The sequence below is a fragment of the Macaca nemestrina genome, chromosome 17, assembly GCF_043159975.1.
Source record: "Macaca nemestrina isolate mMacNem1 chromosome 17, mMacNem.hap1, whole genome shotgun sequence".
NCBI classification, from domain to species: Eukaryota; Metazoa; Chordata; class Mammalia; order Primates; family Cercopithecidae; genus Macaca; species Macaca nemestrina.
In genome coordinates, this window is record NC_092141.1 from 85,183,688 (window position 1) to 85,204,536 (window position 20,849).

At 44.5% G+C, this 20,849-nt stretch overlaps 1 protein-coding gene across 10 annotated transcripts in view; it reads right to left on the reverse strand.

Annotated features, from left to right (window-relative positions):
* The window catches only part of LOC105469194 (ring finger protein 157), a 101,350-nt gene that overhangs the window by 24,890 nt on the left and 55,611 nt on the right, over positions 1-20,849 (reverse strand). For 9 of the 10 annotated variants that reach the window (XM_011719936.3, XM_011719930.3, XM_011719932.3 and 6 more), the window contains exons 3-5: positions 6,808-6,896; positions 1,097-1,243; positions 540-657 (exon numbers count right to left, since the gene is read on the reverse strand). In XM_011719936.3, coding sequence (XP_011718238.2) covers positions 540-657; positions 1,097-1,243; positions 6,808-6,896 — 354 coding nt within the window. Of the gene's footprint in view, positions 1-539; positions 658-1,096; positions 1,244-6,807; positions 6,897-8,850; positions 8,917-20,849 lie in introns of all 10 variants that reach the window. The other variant, XM_011719937.3, reaches the window with a different exon arrangement.

Here is a 20,849-nt window from a genome sequence, read left to right on the forward strand (position 1 = left end):
AGGGCGATACTGTCAAGCATTAATCTCATTTCTGCTCCTCATTAACAAGGCTCCTTGTCAGCCTTGTTAATTACCCAAGTTTGTTAAATGAGGGCCATCAGTTTCTTTTTAAAAATCTCATAGATGTAAATAAGGCCTTCTAACCTATAGGTTTTTTTTGTTTGTTTGTTTTTTCTTTGAGCATGGCTTTCTCAAAGTATCCTAGGCGAATCAGCTTCTTTTTAAAAATCTCATAGATGTAAATAAGGCCTTCTCACCTATAGGTTTGTTTTTTTTTTTTTTCTTTGAGCATGGCTTTCTCAAAGTATCCTATGCTAATGGGCTATTTCCGTTCCTAGGGAATGGAAAAATTAACTAAGTCAGGTATATCCTTGATGCAAAATAAGCAGAGCTTTAAAAGGACATGATGAAGTCACAAGACTGAAAGGTAAGCATGGCCTTCAAGTGTCTGAGCAGCCCCTTTGCTGTTGGCCGGGGTCCTAAGTAGCCCCTAGGCCCTTCTGAGTCGATGTGGGAAACCCTCCCCAAAGGTAGCTCACCTCCTCTTCAGCCCACTCGGAGGGATCCACGGTATGGGAGGGCAGGCAGAACTGCTGACACACTCCTCGCTTGTAGTGCACAGTCTCCGACTGGAGGCTGTTGTCTTTGGGAATGTAGCTATTGATACAAGTGGGAGGCAAAGCAAAAGTCAGTATCTGGCACAGATGGGTCTGACAACTTCCTCTGCTCATGCCTGTTCTCAATTATCAACAGGCTCTAGCGAAGAGAAGAAAGGGTCCTTTATAATCCATTTCCTTTGCTCTTGCTTGGCAATGTTGACTTTTCTATTCAACCCACACATCCAAAGAAAGGTAGCTTACTAGATTTTTAACAGTCCCTAAGGACCTGAAGGACTATACCACCATTTGCCACTATACCAAGATGGCACAATTTGAAGGGAAAAGGTAAAGGGTAGGGCTTTGTAGAAGAAAATCTATTCAGGAACCAGATCTCATCTGGCTGCAGAAAAAGAATGTTTTCCACCTTTGCTGAGTGGATAAGACATGGACTCTACCCATCTGGGAAGGAAGTGGCTCACCTGGTCTCCTGATCTTACCTGGCAATACCATTCTGGAACTCTTCCATGGCCTGGTAATAGATGGTGATGGCTACCCTAGCATCTGTGTCAAAGGTGAACTCAACATTGTAGTGGACTTTAGCTTTGCTGGCCTCTTCTCCAGGGCTCTTCACTTCCTCAGCACACCTAGAAAACCAGAGACTCAGCATTTGCAGGGTAGCATATCAATATTTTTAAATTTACCTTTTAAAAAAATTTTAGCAATATATTGTGGGCTTCTCTGAGTGATCGTAAGCATAGGTCTACCTCTTCATTCTGAATGATCACAGAGTGCTTCATGACCAATATTGCTGGGCACTCAGGTTACTTCTGATATTTCAGTGCTACCACTACATCATTGTGCATTTGGCAGTTTTGTTTTTATTTTAATAAAAGTTATTAATCACGTAGTTTAAATAGTTTCTTCAAGGCAAAAAATAGCAGGCCTTACTTCTTCCCTTTCCTTCTCTTCAAAGGACACCGCTTTTAGTGATCATTTTGGCATTTACCCACATTTCTAAAAAATATATTTGGGTGACTACTTCTTGATTTTTCAGTTTCAGGCACTATCTATGGGTTTCCTACTATAGAAACAAGGATTTCTTTCTCTTTACTCATTCTGCTCCATATAGGAACTCCCCCATCCCCACAGTATAGCTACATCATAATTTTTTTATAATAGTCCAGTACATTTGTGTCTGTATTACTATGATTATATAAACATATAATCTATGATTATTTTTCTTTTCCTGCCTAACTTTTTCTTAATTAGTGCTCACCCTTTTTTTTTCTTTTTTTTTTTTTTTCCTAGTTGCATAGTTTTCTATGTACTCATCACAAATTCCAACCCAAGCTCTCTGGGGCTGTCTAAATCTCTCAAGACGTTCAGATGCACCAAGTGGTCTATTCATTTCATCTTATTGAGGAGGTCCCTTGGACTTGCTCCCATCTGTACTTGGCCCTCTGCACCTGGCTCCCAGCCGCCACCCTGGAATCTCTCCCCCTCCATCATCCTGGTGGATCCCTTTTGCCTCTGTCCTCCTGTAGAAGCTCATGTTTCCTGTATCTCATGTCTTCCTCTGTCTTGGGTTATTCTTTTGTATCGTGGAGCATGTGTTCTACCAGCTTCCTGAAAAAGGGTGTGTTGGGAAATAAACTTTTCAGAGCTTTTATTCAACATTCACACTTCATTCAAAGTTTGGCTGAGCAAAGTATTCTAGATTATAAATAATTTCTAGAAGACACTGAAAGCCTTTTCGCTGCCTTATTTTTCACCTCCCAGCATTGTTCCCAAGAAGTCTGAAGTCGTTCCAACTGCTGATCCTTCTTCTGAAAGCTTACAGACAGTCCTCTTTCTCATCCACTCTGTGGGCACTTGGTGGTCCTTTCCATTTAGAAACTTGTACCCTCTGCTTCTGAGAAATTTTCTTAAATTCTATGTCACTGATGATTTCCTTCCTTTTATATCCTCTGTTCTCTGTAGAACCCGTTAGTTGGATGTCAGACCTTCTAAATGGGTGCTCTATTACTTGTATCTTTCTTCTTCTATTTTCCTTCTCTCTGGATTTTTGCTCTGCTTTCTAGGATATTTCAAGTTTTCTTCCTATAATTCTATTGAAATTTTCATTTATGCTCCTTGTTTTTAATTTCTAAAAGCAATTTTTTTTGGTTTCATAAACTTCGTGTCATTGTGGCTATGAAAGAAAAAGATATCTTCTCTCATGTCTTTGAGACTATTAATGAAGTTTTCTTCTTTCTGCATAGCTTTTGTTTCCAATTAGATTTTTTTTTTTTACTTTATTATTATTTTATATAGAGATAGGGTCTCACTATGTTGCCCAGGCTGGTCTCAAACTCCTGGGCTTAAGCGATCCTCCTGCTTTGGCCTCCCAAAGTTCTGGGATTAAATGTGTGAGCCACCACACCCGGCCTAGTTAGGTTGTTTTAAAATGTTGGTTTGTTTTGCTACTGTCTTTCCTATTATAGGCATTCCTTACACATCTAAGAATCTGTGGCTGTCTGCTTGTATTTAAGATATTTAAACTGCTGATTAGAGCTCTGAGTGCACAGCAGGACTTGGGGATCCTGGGCTTCACTGTGGGCTGATCTGGATCTGCTGAGGAACCTCCAACTCTAGTCTCCTAGGTTTTCCTATCCAGGCAGGTCCAATTTCCAGAAAACAGTTTTTCTCTCTCTTGACAAAGGCCTGGCTGCCAGCATTCTAGGGGCAGAGTGGAGAGGCAGCTGGAGGGCTCAACACCCAGTTTGCCAGGATCCACTCACCCCCCGTTTTGTTTTGAGACAGGGTCTCACTCTTGCCCAGGCTGGAGTGCAGTGGTGTGATTGTGACTCATTGCAGCCTCGACCTCCCTGGGCTCAGGTGATCCTCCCACTTCAGCCTCCCAATAGCTGGGACTACAGGTGTACACTACCATGCTTGGTTAATTTTTGTATTTCTTGTAGAGACAGGGCTTTACCATATTGCCCAGGCTGGTTAGCCTGTTTTTAGTACTGGCCGTTAGCTGTGCCTGGGTCTCTCTTGTCCAGAGATTCTTTGTTTTTACCTTTCCAGGGACAGTCATCTGCCTGCCTTTGGCCAGGTTGTAGTAACGTAGTTCTGGCTGTGTGGTATAACGGAGGGGATCTGCCTACCTTGAGGGCAGACTTTCTACCAATCCTCTTCATTTTAGCCTCCCACCTCAACTTCTAGAGAGACCTGGCACTGCTAATTTCTGAACCCCTTGGGGGATAATACCACAGTATAAATTGGTTGATTCTCAGCTTTTCTTTCTGCTAGTTCAGGATTCTGATATCCTGGGTCTACTAAGTCATTTAATATTCACTATGTGTTTCCAGCTTCTAAAATTTTGTTGCTGCTGCTCTCTTCCCATTCTCCAAATACTTACAGATTTATGCCTTTTTAAAAATTTTTAATTTTTATTTTATTTTATTTATTTATTTTATTGAGACGGAGTCTCACTCTGTCACCCAGGCTGGAGTGCAGTGGCGCAATCTCGCCTCACTGCAACCTCCGTCTCCTGGGTTCACGCCATTCTCCTGCCTCAGCCTCCCAAGTAGCTGGGACTACAGGCGGCTGGCTAATTTTTTGTAATTTTAGTGGAGACAGGGTTTCACCGTGTTAGCCAGGATGGTCTCGATTTCCTGACCTTGTGATCTGCCCACCTTGGCCTCCCAAAGTGCTGGGATTACAGGCAAGAGCCACCGCACCTGGCCTTATTTTTTATTTTTTAGATGGAGTCTCACTCTCACCCAGAGTGCAGTGCAGTGGAACAATCTTGGCTTACTGCAACCTCTGCCTCCTGGGTTCAAGCAATTCTCCTGCTTCAGCTTCTGGAGCAGCTGGGACTACAGGTGCATGCCACCATGTCTGGCTAATTTTTGTTTTGTAGTAGAGACGGGGTTTTACCATGTTGGCCAGGATCAGGTGATCCACCCGCCTTGGTCTCCCAAAGTGCTGGGATTACAGGCGTGAGCCATTGTGCCCGGCCAGATTTATGCCTTTTAAATACATGTTTATAATTACTTGATGGGGTTTTCAGAGGAAGCAAAAGTAGGTGTTCAATCCTCCATCTTTACCTGGAAATCTGAGAATCAGAATTTATTCCCATAATCACAGAAAAACAAAACAAAGAACACTCTTCAAATTAACATTTATTGAACACCAGGTGTTTTCCCTTCTGTTACCTTAATTTTGACAACCACCATGAAAGGTAAAGTTGATTATCACCATTTTACAGATTAAAAAAACCCTGAAGCTCAGACACTCATTCAAGCAAGCATCTGTGGACCTGGGAAGCAAATTGCTCTGCTGCTTCCAAGTCTGGTTCTTTTAGCGCAAGACAGCTGCTTCATCCTATTCTAGAGCTGCAGCCAGGCTGCCATGGCAGAGGCCATGACCTCGCAGCAGCTCAGGCCCTTGAATGGTCTCCATCAAATGTATGAATGTGCCATATGTGATGAGAGAAACCAAGTGGACAGAGTAGCTGGCAACTGGCAGGCCCCAGAGGCCTCGTTAGTCTGCTCTTCTGCTGGATGAACTCCCCTGGGTCAGGTGGGGGGACTGTTCAGCAGACAGGTACCTCCTTGGCTCTCTCCTCCCCAGAGATGACCCTGGGGTGGAGAGAAGCATAGCTGGGGAACCAGTAGAAACTTCAGGGACAAATAAAATATAAAAAATTAAGAGAGACAGACTGAAAATAGATTAGTGGTTACTTAGGGCTGGAAGGACTGCTTGAGCCCAGGAAGTCAAGGCTGCAGTGAGCTGAGATCGCGCCACTGTACTGCAGCCTGGGTGACAAAGCAAAACTCTGGGCGGTGGCTCATGCCTTTAATCCCAGCACTTTGGGAAGCCAAGACAGGTGGATCACCTGAGGTCGGGAGTTTGAGATCAGCCTGACCAACATGGAGAAACACCGTCTCTACTAAAATTACAAAATTAACCAGGCATGGTGGTGCATGCCTGTAATCCCACCTACTTAGGAGGATGAGGCAGAAGAATCGCTTGAACCCGGGAGGCGTAGGGTGCGGTGAGCCGAGATTGTGCCATTGCACTCCAGCCTGGGCAACAAGAGTGAGACTCTGTCTCAAAAAAAAAAAAAAAAAAAAGGAAGACTCTGTCTCACTCTCTATATCTATATATATATCAGACAGAAACATCGTAATGCTAATAAGGCTGATCTATACAAGCATGAGATGGTCTCTGAGTCATCTTTCTTGCCTATTCAGAAAAATCTGGGACCTTGATTTGCTCTAACCAAAGTTTTTCACCAGGGAATCAGAGAGCCTTGGTAGACATACTGTCTAGGGGTGGCGGGGGGTGGGAATGTATCAGATTAAAAATTACACTGTCTCGAGGATGGCACCAAGAAGGCAAATGACGATAATTAACATTGATGATGAGGATTAAACAACCAACCAAGGGCACTATGAGTTCCTTAGAGAACAGACACATGAGGGCCGGGCGCGGTTGCTCAAGCCTGTAATCCCAGCACTTTGGGAGGCTGAGACGGGCGGATCACGAGGTCAGGAGATGGACACCATCCTGGCTAACACGGTGAAACCCCGTCTCTACTTAAAATACAAAAAAATTAGCCGGGCGAGGTGGCGGCGCCTGTAGTCCCAGCTACTCGGGAGGCTGAGGCAGGAGAATGGCGCGAACCCAGGAGGCGGAGCTTGCAGTGAGCAGAGATCGCGCCACTGCACTCCAGCCTGGGTGACAGAGCGAGACTCCGTCTCAAAAAAAAAAAAAAAAAAAAAAAGAGAACAGACACATGAGATAGGGAATAAAGAAGAAAAAGAATATATAGCAATAAAATAAAGGATTTTATATTCTAAGTTCAAATTTCCTATTTTTACATTGGCTTGTTGGAGTAGCTGCAAAAATTCCCACTTTCCCTTAATAATTCTTCTTCCCTTTTAAAAAATATCCATAAAATAAGGATACTGAGCATTTCTAGGCAAGTGAAAGTTCTTCACAAACACAGTCCATTGCATCCAGTGCTGAACAACATAGGGGTGGATGGCCTGATCTCAGCAGAAAGAAGCGCCCGCACTCCTGTCTGAGACCTGGAGAAGCAGGCTCTGGGGCTGCCAGAAACTGCTGTGTGAGTTCCTTGGGAAGTCTGTCCCCCAGCCCCCAACCTCCCCAAAGGAAGGTGCCTGGGACCTGGCCCCAGCCTCTGGGAACTTACTTGACGAGCCTCAGCGTGTCCTTTCGGATATTGACCAGGCTTCTCAGAGTCTTCACAGGTTCTTGGGGAGGTGGGGCGGCGTAAGGGAACTGTGTCAGAAACAAAGTAGGAGAAGGTGGTGTGTTTATAAAGACCCACAGCTGTCCCTTGCTGTTACAGGGCTTTACAGTTCACCAAGAATAGCCCTAAGAGGTGAGGCAGGAAGGCACAACTCTCCTAATTAAGTGAGGAAACTGAAATTCTGACATACTGAGTCAACCTGCTCAAGGTTACAGCTAGTGGGAAAATGGGATTCAATTTGGGGCCCAAAGAGCTAGATTTATCTTCTTTTTCCATTATATGAAGCTTATTTGGGTCAGTGTTCAAAACTTGGAGAATTAATAAAAAACCACTGAAGTTCCAAATACCAAAGGACACACTGTGGCCGAGCTAATCACAAAAGGCTTTTCCATCTGACCTCAGACGACAGGGAGTCAGACCTGCAAGCCCTTTCCTTCGGTGAGGCCATATGGTATCCCAGGAATTTAGGGACTGCAAATAAAAGAGAACCCCATCATGTGTACAGAGCTGAAGTTTGCAAACAGTAAAGAACAAATTTCCCCTGCAGCTGATCATATAAAGCAGAGTTAGCACATGAGCCAAAAGTTATTTTGGGGTCACCAAAGGTTTATGATTGTCTTCATCATTTACCATCCACTTTCTTCTGCTTTGCCCGTTTAGACTTTTGGATATGAAGTTCTGAGTTGTTGATAATAAAGAGATAAACAAAGGGGAAACAGCCAAAAATTTCACTGGGAATTGCCTTCTGAGGATCAAGAATGATTTCAAATGTTCCCAGTATTTTTAAAATGTTATTTGGGCAATCAAATGTTTTAACATATAATTCCCAAAAAACCTACTGGTCTCTGCAGCTTTGCAAAACTGTGGTTCTCTTGGCTCAAGAAAAGTCTGCCTCCATAGTGTGGTATCACAAAACAGGACACCCAAGTTATAATCGAATTGTGCCTTCACAGGTTTTTACTGAATATGGTTATTTTACTTGGGAAACAATATAGTTAAACCATAGTCAAGGTGCATCTGACTTTATGTATGCAGTATGATTGCTTATAACTCACATGTATGAATGTGACTCTTATACTCAATAGAAATTATTTGCATTCAGATTACCTACTTTGTGGGCATTATTTAGTAATTTACCTTTTCGTTGATATATTAACCATACATTCTTTAAAAAATGATAGTTTTTTCTAATTACAAAGTAATACATGTTTAAGCAGAAAATTTGAAAAACACAAAAAAGTATAAAACTATCCCTAATCTTACTATTCAGCAACACCAAAATTAACACTTTGGAATATGTATCTCCATCTGTCCATCTATCCATCCATCCATCCACCTCTATATCCATGTGTTGTTTCAAACTGAACATACTATTTTGCAGTTTCTTTTTCACGTAAAAAGATGTGGCAAACATTTTTAAAGTCTATAATTTTGATAACATGTGCAGATAACAGCATACTTTAATCAATTCCATATTATTCAATACTTTATGTTGGTTTTACTTTTTTTCGCAGCTATAAATGTCATGGTGAATATCCTTGTCTCTATATTTCTGCATGCTTGTTTGATTATTTCCTTAGGACAAATTCCTAGAAGTGGAATTACTGGATCAAAGAGTAAGCATATTTTTAAGACTTTAAAAATTATTTTGCCAAATTGTTTTCCACAAAGCTGACTCCAACTTTGCCCTCCTGCAAGCAGTGCATCAGGAGGCCTTGACATGGGAAAACTGAAATTCTAGTTCAGATCCCATCTGTGGCCTGTTTCTCCTCCCCCAACTTTCCTAGGCTGTCATACTAAAGGAATTTAAAACAATTTTTAAATAAGCTTAAGCAAAAAGTAATTAGGCAGGAAAATCCGACACAAACACTAGTCTATTCTAAAGCCAAAATAAATGACTTCGGGATTAAAATTTTTTTCTGGAGTAGCAAAGTTAATCATTTTCATTTGTACAGGTACTTGGGCGTTATCCATAACTCCTACCTGCATTTCAAATAAAAGACGCATCTTTTCCCTTATTCTTTACTCTTTCTCCTCCATAGCCACCCCCTGCCACAAAAGAGAGAAAAATAAAAAGAAAGAAAAAAAATCCTGGCACTCTTCATCCTCCATTTTGAATATTATATTTGATAACTGTGGCAATGAAACATAAGCTATCTGGCTCTTAAGGAAAGGTATCAATGAGTTCAATTGTTAATAAACCCACCCCTACACTTTAGGCTCTCCCTATACACACACATACCCGCACAAGACAACAACGACAAATCTGTTCAGGAGAACCTTGTTCGTGGGCTGCTACCTACCAAAGTTTGTGCCTTGCTGGCCTTTCATTCATGCAATCAGAGTCTACATGCAATACTCCATGCTAGGAATAAGGAGAGACTGAAAACGAAGAAGATAAGGCCCTGCCCTTTCAGGAAGCTGCATTATAAGGCAGCTGACATAGTAATTGTAATATTAAAGAGATTAGGCCGGGCGCGGTGGCTCAAGCCTGTAATCCCAGCACTTTGGGAGGCCGAGACGGGCGGATCATGAGGTCAGGAGATCGAGACCATCCTGGCTGACACGGTGAAACCCCGTCTCTACTAAAAAATACAAAAAACTAGCCGGGCGAGGTGGCGGGCGCCTGTAGTCCCAGATACTCGGGAGGCTGAGGCAGGAGAGTGGCGTGAACCCGGGATGTGGAGCTTGCAGTGAGCCGAGATCTGGCCACTGCACTCCAGCCTGGGCGGCAGAGTGAGACTCCGTCTCAAAAAAAAAAAAAAATATATATATATTAAAGAGATTAAACATATTAGTATTTTTTGCCACAAAAGGCAAAAATAAAGGAAGTGATCATTTCTGGCTGAGGTAATCTGAAGGCTTCATGGAGGAGGTGGTAGTTGATCTGGGATCTTAAAGGATAAATGAAATCTGCAAATTCAGAGATGACAGAGAAGATAGAGGGGACAGTAGGATCAGAGGCAAATTGAAGAAAATATTTTTCTGCTCTTAGAGTTGTCTCCCATTCTTCTGTAAATCGATTTTGCCTACCATTATTCTCTAAATTTCTTAGTTATCTTCCTTTCAAAAATTACCATTTATTGAGTGCTTACTATTGATGACAGTGGTGGGCCGTCTGGAGCAGCTGCTGTCATCACAACGGCCGCTGCGGGGAGGTCGCAGGGAGCAGACCAACGGCCCCTCCACAGCTTGCCACCCTGGAGGCCACCCCATGGGGCTGGCCGGGTTGCCTGCCAGCAGAGGAGCAGTGTGGTAGAAAAGCAGCGCGATAGGGCAGAGAGGAGTCCCGAGAAGGAGCTGGGCCTTGGGCAGTGCTCCGCTTGCACATGGAGCACCAAGGCCAGGCCTGGGCGCAGAGCTGGGGCCGTGCTTCAGGGGCCCCAGACAGGAAGTGGGAGCAGCTTCCACTTTGGGCACCTGGCCATTGGCGCAGCCATTGTGCCCACTCTGCCGAGGGTGCCAGATTCCTGTGCCTCAGGAGGAGGCTCTGTGCAGCCTGTCCGGGGCTGTGTCCCCAGGTCTGCCCCACACTGGAGTGACCACTGAGCCTGACACTCCTGGCCAGATGACCCAGCCAAGGCCCAGGCCCAGGATCCACTCTGCCCCTGGCTACCCCTGAAGCGCCGGGGCAACAGGCAGAGCTCATGGCGATGTCACCCTGCCCCGGACACTGGCCCAGGCCCAGTGAGAACCTGGAGCCCCTGCCCTAGGCTGCAAGGGGGTGCTATAGGGGCTGCGTGCTCCATAGAGCTGGTGGAAGCCAGGAACAGGCAGCAGCCCCGCGTGGGGCTGCAGCCATCCAAGTCAGGGCTGTGGACCTGGGCCTCCATAAACTCTTGGAGACACGGAAAAGCACCCCCCTCTGCCCCCCCATCCCAGCAGGCTCAGAAGTGCCTGCTCCTGCCGCCTGGCTTCTGCCTGCTGTTGGTGCTGGCTCTGATCTTAGAGCAATGTGGGGCCAAGCCCAGGTGCTGTCACAGTCAGGCTGGGAGTGCACATGCTCGGGGTAGTGCTGACAAGCCAGCCCCAGCCCCCTGCTGCCTCGGCCCCTTCCAGACTTTGGGCACTGATGAGCATGGGGGAAGGTGGGGGCGCTGAGGGCAGCTTAGTGCTGGCCTTCAGGGAGGGCGTGAAGGCTGGGGCCCTGGCTGCCATTCCTGCCCACCGGAGTGGGAACTTGTGGTGCCTTTTCTAGGCCTGCCCATGGCTGCCCAGGGACCAGTCTACTTGCACTTCCTCCCTTCTGAGGCCCATTAACAGCCCCAGGCTCAGGCAGAACAGGGCAGAGGTTGGGACCATCAGCTGCAGAGAGGAGCAATCTACTCCAGTGCCCCTCTCTGCTGACAGCTTCAGAGATGTCCATAAGACCAGCTGCAGAGAGGAGCTATGCACTCCAGGGCCTCCTCTCTGCTGAGAGCTGCAGAGAAGACAGGATGACCTTCCTGCAGAAAAGAGCTTTCCACTCCAGGGTCTCTATGCTAGGACACTTGTCAGGACACCCTGGTTGCGGAAAGGAGCTACCCACTGCGGGTATGAGCTGTTCTATCGCTCAATAAGGCTCCTCTTCATCTTGCTCACCCTACGTTTGTCTGTGTACCTCATTCTTCCTGGTTGCAGGACGAGAATTTTGGACCCATGGAATGGTGGGACTAAAATTGCTGTAACACAAACAGAACTGAAACATGCTCCTTGCTTGTCATGTTGTGGGCAAAGAGGAAAGAAGAGCTGTGGCCCTTCGGGAACCCCAGACCTGGGAGCTGCCTAAGCCAGGGCTGTGACTTCCTCTTTATCGCCCTGTGGTTCCTGGCATCTCCAAGATTCCAGGTGCCACCACATTCCCTGGTGCCAACCAGGAGAGCTGCCTGCAGTACACCTGGTCCAGCCACAGCCTCGCAGACAGCTGGCACCCATGCTGGCACCTGGGGCTGCCAGCCCCACAGCAGCAGCTGGCATGTCTGACTGCACAGTGGCCGGACCCTACTCTCGCTCACACACCCCTTCCTGTTCCATGCCTGATTTGCAGTCTCCCTTGGAGGCGTGGGATATAGGCTGGTAGTGTGAGCTGAGTGCAGTCTGTCAGGCCAAGTGGGTGGAAAAAGTCCAATGTGCCTGAGCCGAACCTGTGCAAGGCACCACTGGCCACAGGTTTCCAGCCAGAAAAGTGACACCCCAAAGATCCCATAATACTATGTGCCAGGCACTATGCTGAGCTCTTTATTTATATTATCTTATTTAATCTCTGGAGGAATCCTGTGAAATAGGCATGGTTGTTCCCATTTTTGCAGGTAAGAAAATAGAGGTTGCAAAGAGGTTGAATAAATTCTCTAAAGTCCCCCAAATTTTAGGGAGCAGAGGTTATTTTTCTCTTTTTTTTTTCCAGTAACTAACATGTGTTAAAGGGAGCAGAGTTGAGGTTTGAACATGTTCTACCTTTATCTTTTCCCAAGATGCTCTGGAAGCAGCTTCTTAATCTAGAGATGAGATTTCCAAGGATTAAAGTGCTGGTTATTAAAATATGTGAAGACACAAATTTATCTATTACCTCATTCCTTTCTAAAGTCAAGACACCAAATAAATGTTTGTGTTTGTCCACACTATCTCCTCAATACATACACCATTACTAAGTTATATTTAAGACAAAAGATGTATCCTGGCTGGGCATAGTATCTCACGCTTGTAATTCCAGCACTTTGGGAGCCTGAGGCAGAAGGATCGCTTGAGCTCAGGAGTTTGAGACCAGCCTGGGCAACATGGCGAGACTGTGTCCCTACAAAAAAATAAAGAACTTAGTCAGCATGGTGGCACACACCTGTAGTCCCAGCTACTCAGGAGGCTGATGCAAGAGGATCACTTGAGCCCAGAAGATTGAGGCTGCAGTGAGCTATGATAGCATCACTGCACTCCAGCTTGGGGGAGAGAGTGAGACTGCTTCAAAAAAGAAAAAAAAAAGAGGCCAAGCATGGTGATTCATGCCTGTAATCCCAGCACTTTGGGAGGTCAAGGTTGGCAGATCACTTGAGGTCAGGAGTTTTGAGACCAGCCTGGTCAACACAGCGAAACCCCATCTCTACTAAAAATACAAAAATTAGCCAGGTGTGGTGGTGCGGGCCTATAGTCCCAGCTACTCGGGAGGCTGAGGCAGAAGAATCGCTAGAACCCAGGAGGTGGAGGTTGCAGTGAGCTGAGCTCATGCCACTGTACTCCAGCCTGGGCAACAGAGTGAGACTCTCTCAAAAACACAAAAACAAAAAGTATCTTATTTCAACCTAAAACCAGAGATCTCACTCATATGCTAACAGGTAAGTATGAAAGGAAAGCAAACTAATGCCTTCTTGGGACCAAGAAAAATGAAGCTCAGAACAGATTCGGGGACAAGCATTTTTCTGAAGTACTCATGCACCAGTCCACTGTACCAGCATTAGCGATCGTTTTCTCAGTTCATATCCACAGAGTTTCTGTTTTTCTTCTTTAGAGTCTGCAAAGGGTAATTTTCTCAGCCCTAGGTCTACTGAGTAAGGGAGTGCACAGTGACTAGGAAGACCAGATAAAGTCTTTCTGATGTAAGCCTCCTGGCATATCTGGAAACAGAAAGAGCTTCCTTTTCTGTCTTGCACACAACATGCCCCAGGTCCACAGACAGAGGGAGACTGAGAAGTTTTCTGATCTCTTACCTCAAGCTCAACATGGATTTATAGAATGGCTTCCTGTTTCTCAGGTATCATTCTGGAGTAAATAAACCTTTAACAGCTTTATGAAGGATAACTTAATGCAGTTTCTAGAATCCTATTTCACTTTTTATAATGAAAACAGGCCTCAGATCAAGACCCATGAACAAAGAATGAAATTTGGTCTGCTCAGGGATTTGAGGACCAAACATGTGTGAGTATCTTTACGACAGAAAAGCAAGGCACAGATCCCCCTAATCTATTCATCTAACCAGAAAACTGCCAAAAGAAAGCCCCTTTCATGGGGTAAAATTTGGGTAACCAGGAATTACAGCTTGGCAAATCATGAAAAAAGAGAATGTAAGGAAATATTTAACTGAGGATATATTATGTGCCAAGCATTATGCTAGGTTCTTTAGATGGATTATTTTTGTCCCCCATTTTACTTTACATATTTTTTATCTTTATTTTTAAATTTTTGTAGAGATGGGGTTTTACTATATTGCCCAGGCTGGTCTCAAACTCTTGAGTTCAAGTGATCTTCTCACCTCAGCTTCCCAAAGTGAGGGGATTAAAGGTGTAAGCCACCACGCCTGGTCTTCTTTTTTTTTTTTTTTTTTTTTTTGAGACAGAGTCTCGCTCAGTCGCCCAGGCTGGAGTGCAGTGGCCGGATCTCAGCTCACTGCAAGCTCCGTCCCCCGGGTTCACGCCATTCTCCTGCCTCAGCCTCCCGAGTAGCTGGGACTACAGGCGCCCGCCACCTCGCCCGGCTAGATTTTTGTACTTTTTAGTAGAGACGGGGTTTCACCGTGTTTGCCAGGATGGTCTCGATCTCCTGACCTCGTGATCTGCCCGTCTCAGCCTCCCAAAGTGCTGGGATTACAGGCTTGAGCCACCGCGCCTGGCCCTGGTCTTTTTTGATTTTGGTAAAATACACATAATGTGAAATTTACTATCTCAACCACATTCAAGTATACAGTTCAGTGGCATTATGTAACATTCACATTTGCATTATCGTGTGGCCAAGACCGCCATCCAGCTCCAGTTTAGGTATTTTCTTGTTTCATATTCTCGACAGGAACAACATGCCTGCCACTCTCACCAGCCTGTAAGTTCTGTATGTATGCTGGAGGACGTTCTAACATGCAGAAGAAATACAGTAGCTGACTAAAAAATGAAGAATGTCTGTTAAAGAAACTGACATTCTACAGATAAAGAAACTGAGACTCAAAAGACTCACGTAATCATCCAGGGTCCCAGAGCTAATGAATAGCAGAAACACAATTTGAACCCAGGTACATCTGACTCCGAAAGCCATACTCTATTGCATTGCTTCAGCTACTGCAGGGCAAGTCTGCAGGCTCTTCTAATCCTAGGAGTGTTCTAGGGACCTGAGCAGAGTTTGGGGAGTCCGAAAGTTATACTATCATGGCAAATAGTACGAATTCTATGAAGGTTCTGGAAGCTAGCCAAAAATCTCCAATGGTGCCCTATGCTTAGGTGGCAATATGTACAAAAGTACACCACACACCACACTCCTTTCCATCTTTAACAGGAGTATCTAAGGTCTTCTTAGAAGAGGTTTCTTGGAGCACAGTATGACAAAATCTTTATCTGTAAGATCTAACAGTACTGGCAGAAGATACAAATGTACACTGAGGGCAGGGTGATGTCAGAGAACACTGCCAGCAGCCACAGCAGCAAGGGACATGTCAGTCAGTGTTTACCTTCCACCCAAGATGCTCAAAGATGTGTTACTGCCAGATAGTTCTAAAATATGGCGACTTCTCCACTAAATTATTTTCAAAAAACGGTCGGGCGCGGTGGCTCACGCCTGTAATCCCAGCACTTTGGGAGGCCGAGGCAGGCAGATCACCCGAGGTCTGGAGTTCGAGACCAGGCTGGCCAACATGGTGAAACCTCGTCTCCACTAAAAATACAAAAATCGGTTGGGTGTGGTGGCGCATGCCTGTACTCCCAGTTACTCAAGAGGCTGAGGCAGAAGAATCGCTTGAACCCAGGAAGCAGAGGTTGCAGTGAGCTGAGATTGCACCATTGCACTCCAGCCTGGGTGACAGAGTGAGAGTCTGTCTTAAAAAAAAAAAAAAAAAAAAGATTAAATAAATAATTTTCAAAAGACAAAGACATTTACCCATTCATTCAGCACTCTCACTGTATCCTGAGTACTGAACTAGGCCCGGGGGACACAGTGAAGAGTCAAGCAAACCTCTCTTAGTTCCATCTGTAAAGGGGTGTCAGGCTTGCATCTGGTGCCCTGCATGCTTGGATACAGCATCCTCCTGGGACTGGGCTGCTGTGTCTGTACTGAAGTAAGCCTGAATCTGAGAATAACTTAAATCCCAAACATCTCAAGCCCAGAATGGAAGTAGAGTTTGGCTGAGTCAGAAGACCTCTTTTGGTGGACCTCAGGTGTTTGCTGACGAAGGCTGTGTGTGTATGTGAGCAGCTCCTCTTTGGCTTTTTACCCTGGTACTCATCAGTTTCCTTTTATGTGCACATCACATCGGCAAAGTGCCACCTGGTGACAAAAGATGAAACTGCCAGACCAGGCCCAAATGCAGGCAGAAGGGTGCACATGCATTCACATACACATGGGCACACACACATTTAGTCTGTGTGTGTGTATATCAACCACATGTCCTAGATTTGTTTTTTTACCATTCTGATTTCAAATATTACACTACCCCTACAGTTGTACTATTTTTGCTGTAAAAAAAATGGTCACAGTACATGTGAAAGGACATCTTATTGTGTGTGTAAATTATTAGGCAATTCCCAGTAGTCTGGGAACACAATAATGCATTCATCCCATCCATAAAAGTAAAGTTAACTTCAATATAAATCTTTTTTTTTAAAGTATATACTTTGTTTTCATTTGCTATTAGATTCAGGCCTCGTTATATATATATATATGGCATAAATAAGTGAAAACTATATTATCCCCATCAATTCTCAGGTAAAGAAAGTATTGATACTGTATACTTCTGTTGGTTACTTTTATTTTTTAATTTTTATTTATTTTTATTTTAATTTTTTGAGATGGAGTTTCACTCTTGTCGCCCAGGTAGCAGTGCAGTGGCGTGATCCTAGTTCACTGCAACCTCCCCGTCCCTGGGCTCCAGTGATTCTCCTGCCGCAGCCTCCCAAGTAGTTGGGATTACAGGCACATGCCACCACGCACAGCTAACTTTTGTATTTTTAGTAGAGATGGGGTTTCACCATGTTGGCCAGGCTGGTCTTGAACTCCTGACCTCAGGTGATCCACCCGCCTTGGCCTCCCAAAATGCTAGGATTACAGGCGTGAGCCACCGTGCCCGGTCTATTTTTATTTTTTTTTGAGACAGGGTCTTGTTCTGTCACCCAGGTTGGAGTGCAGTGGCCCGATCATGGCTCACTGCCGCCTAGACCTCCTGGGCGCAAGCGATCCTCCTGCGTCAGCCTCCTGAGTAGCTGGGGTCACAGGTGTGTGCCACCATGCCCAGCTAATTTTTTTTTTTTTCCCAAGATGGAGTCTTGCTCTGTTGCCCAAGCTGGAGTGAAGTGGTACAATCTTGGCTCACTGCAACCTCTGCCTCCCAGGTTCAAGCAATTCTCCTGCCTCAGCCTCCTGAGTAGCTGGGATTACAGATGCCTGCCACCACACCCGGCTAATTTTTATATTTTTAGTAGAGATGGTGTTTCACCATGTTGGCCAGGCTGGTCTCGAACTCCTGACATCGTGATCCACCTGCCTTGGCCTTCCAAAGTGCTGGGATTACAGGCATGAGCCACTGTGCCTGGCCTAATTTTTTTTATTTTTAGTGGAGACTAGATGTCAGTATGTTGTCTAGGCTGGTCTCAAGCCTCCCAAAGCGCTCTGGCGTGAGCCACCGCACCTGGCCTGCTTCTGTTGGTTATTGTGTGTGTGCATTTTCTTTTTCTGACTACTTCATATTAATCATAATATTCTGGCTTTTCTTCAATTAACATAAATTATTCAAATAATAATTTTTAGTCCACCTAACCAACACTTCCTTGGGAGATAGGTCAGGTTTATTAAAATAATTAACAGTTTGGGCAACTCTAGAAATAATGAAAGATTTCAAGATGAGGCACTAAGAAAGTATGTAAAGTTTGTTAATGACCATGTAGGGAGGCAGTAACAGAGTTTGCATCTGATTCTCTGTCCACTACTTAGCCAGTGAACTTCTAACTCAGTGATTCTCAAACTTGAGAGGGGCCAAGAATCACATGGGAGTACTTTTATTTTTTGAGATGGAGTTTCGCTCTTGTTGCCCTGGCTGGAGTGCAATGGTGCGATCTTGGCGCACTGCAACCTCCGCCTCCCAGGTTCAAGCGATTCCCCTGTCTCACCCTTGCCTCCTGAGTAGCTGGGATTACAGGTGCCTGCCACCATGCCCAACTAATTTTCTTGTATTTTTAGTAGAGACAGGGTTTCTCCTGTTGGTCAGACTGGTCTCGAACTCCTGACCTCAGGTTATCCGCCTGCCTGGGCCTCCCAAAGTGCTGGGATTCCAGGTGTGAGCCACCGCGCCCGGCCTCACATGGGAGTATTTTTAAAAACTGCAGATCCCAGGGCCCTGTCACTAGAATTCTGATTCAGCTAGTTTGGGGTAGGAACTAGGAATCTGTATTTTAATAAACATTCCAACCAATTCTGATGCAGGTAGGTTAGAGACCACACTGAAAGAAAAAATGCTGGTCTTCTGCAGCTAATAATATTTAATTATGTACCAAAATAAATGCACACACATTTTTTTGTTTTGTTTTGTTTTTTAGAGGTAGGGTCTTGGTATGTTTCCAGGCTGGAGTGCAGTGGCTATTCACTGTGACCATATAGTGCACTACAGCCTTGAACTACTAGGCTCAAGTGATCCTCCTGCCTCAGTTTCCCGAGTAGCTGGGACTACAAGCAAGTCATCACAGCTGGCTAATTTCTATCACTTCTTCTACATTAAAAAACATTTATGGGCCAGGCGCGGTGGCTCAAGCCTGTAATCCCAGCACTTTGGGAGGCCGAAACGGGCGGATCACGAGGTCAGGAGATCGAGACCATCCTGGCTAACACAGTGAAACCCCGTCTCTACTAAAAATACAAAAACTTAGCCGGGCGAGGTGGCAGGCGCCTGTAGTCCCAGCTACTCGGGAGGCTGAGGCAGGAGAATGGCGTGAACCCGGGAGGCGGAGCTTGCAGTGAGCTGAGATCCGGCCACTGCACTCCAGCCTGGGTGACAGAGCGAGACTCCGTCTCAAAAAAAAAAAAAAAACATTTATGGATATAGAATAATTACAGCTTTCTACATTTATTAGCTGGGATTCTACTGTAACGAAGAGCTGTCTTTTATCATTCATTTATTCAATTATTTTTTCATTTACTTAATTATAAATTATGTATTTATTTATGTAATTTATATTATATTAATTTTCTACTTAAGTAAAAACAAAAAAATCCAAAATACCAAAAATATGCTTCCAAAGACAGGAAATCATTTTAGACAATTTATAATTAAAATAGCAAAGTACAGGCTGGGAGCGGTGGCTCACGCCTGTAATCCCAGCACTTTGGGAGGCTGAGGTGGGCGGGTTGGTTGAGGCCAGGAGCTCAAGATCAGCCTGGCCAGCATGGGGAAACCCCGTATCTACTAAAAACACAAAAAATTAGCCAGGAGCAGTGGTACGCGCCTGTAATCCTAGCTACTCAGGAGGCTGAGGCAGGACAATCGCTTGAACCTGGAAGGCAGGGGTTGCAGTGAGCCAAGATAGTGCCACTGCACTCCAGCCTGGGCGACAAAGCGAGACTCCATCTCAAAAAAAAAAAAAAAAAGCAAAGTACACATTTTATATATTGGGCAGACATTTAATATTTATGCCAAAGAATCAAATAATAATTACTATAGAAACCAACGCCTGGGGTCATATCAAAAATGCATTTATGGTACTAACATAATCTCTTTCTTTTATAGGGTTTTTGTGTTTAAATTCTATTTCATTTTTATTTAATGCCTGGTTATTTTCCCAGCTTTCTCTGCTTCCCCTCTTCTGAGATACATAACGTGTCCAAGGCTTACCAGCAGATATTTTTAGACTGGTGATGCTCTAGAACATTTTCTTAGATCGGTGTTGGGGAGAGCAGCTTAGTATTTGCTTGAATGCTGTGAAGTGAATACAAATTTGCCTATTTAGCCAGATGCATCCCTGAGACAGACTGATGTGCCTGCTGTAGACCAGAACAACAAAGATCTATATTAACTGCAGTAAACCCCTTTTCACTAATTTTCCATCCAATTCTCACGGGGAGCCAATCACCAGCTTAGAATGAATGGTAATTACAAAGCTGACAAGATACAAGACATTCTTTGTACTCAAATCAAAGATATGAGGGAGACAGCAAGAGAGTGTCACAAGATGACCCTGAACACAAATATGCTTTGTATTCAGATTTGGCTATCAAAGAAATCGATCCAAGAAAGCACTCCATTTATAGTCTTTGAACTCCTCTGCTAGGTCTCTTGGCGGGAAGTACACAAGATCAATGTCATGGCTATACGACCTCCCACCTAATGTTGACCTTTTCCAAAATATTTAATTAGGCAATTGCCGAGTTAAGCAATTCTCTCTGTTCACCCTAACAGGTGATGAGTATGAAAAACCTACCTCAGAGTAAAGAACACATCATAAAATTGCACAGATCTTGGTAATGACCATCACAAATCCATTCTGTATCTCTCCTTATGTTTTAGGTCTTGACTCATTGTTCGAGAATACTGAGACCAGGCAACAAGCTCAGTACCACTCTGTCATTAAACACACCTACATGGCTATATGAACTGCTTAGATGACAAACGAACCTACTTGACTTCCAGGCCCCCATAGAGAGGAAGCCTCCCTTCCCAGCAGGCTAAAACCTTCTACCCAATCATGTTGTGCTTCTAAAATAAAACTACCTTCTAGAAGATGAGTTGTTTTGAGTTGCAAAAGATTTTGCCTAAAACCAGCTAATTTTAAGTTGAGTTAAAAGGAGAAAGGAGTGCTTTTAATAAAGCCAACACAGTCATCTTTTCCCCTCCAGTGAGTTGGTAAATAATGACTAGTGGTCAGAGATTACTCCTTTCAGACGAGCAACCCATCCTCACTGCCTCACTTCCTGATTTCATTTGGTCAGGAGACTCATAACCCAGCTCACAAATAAGAATACACTTTTAAGCAGCAGGTTTTGAGATGCTTTGACACTGTATGTATGTGAAGAATATGCTTAGAGAAGCAAGCACCAGTATCAATCTAAATAGGCATTTA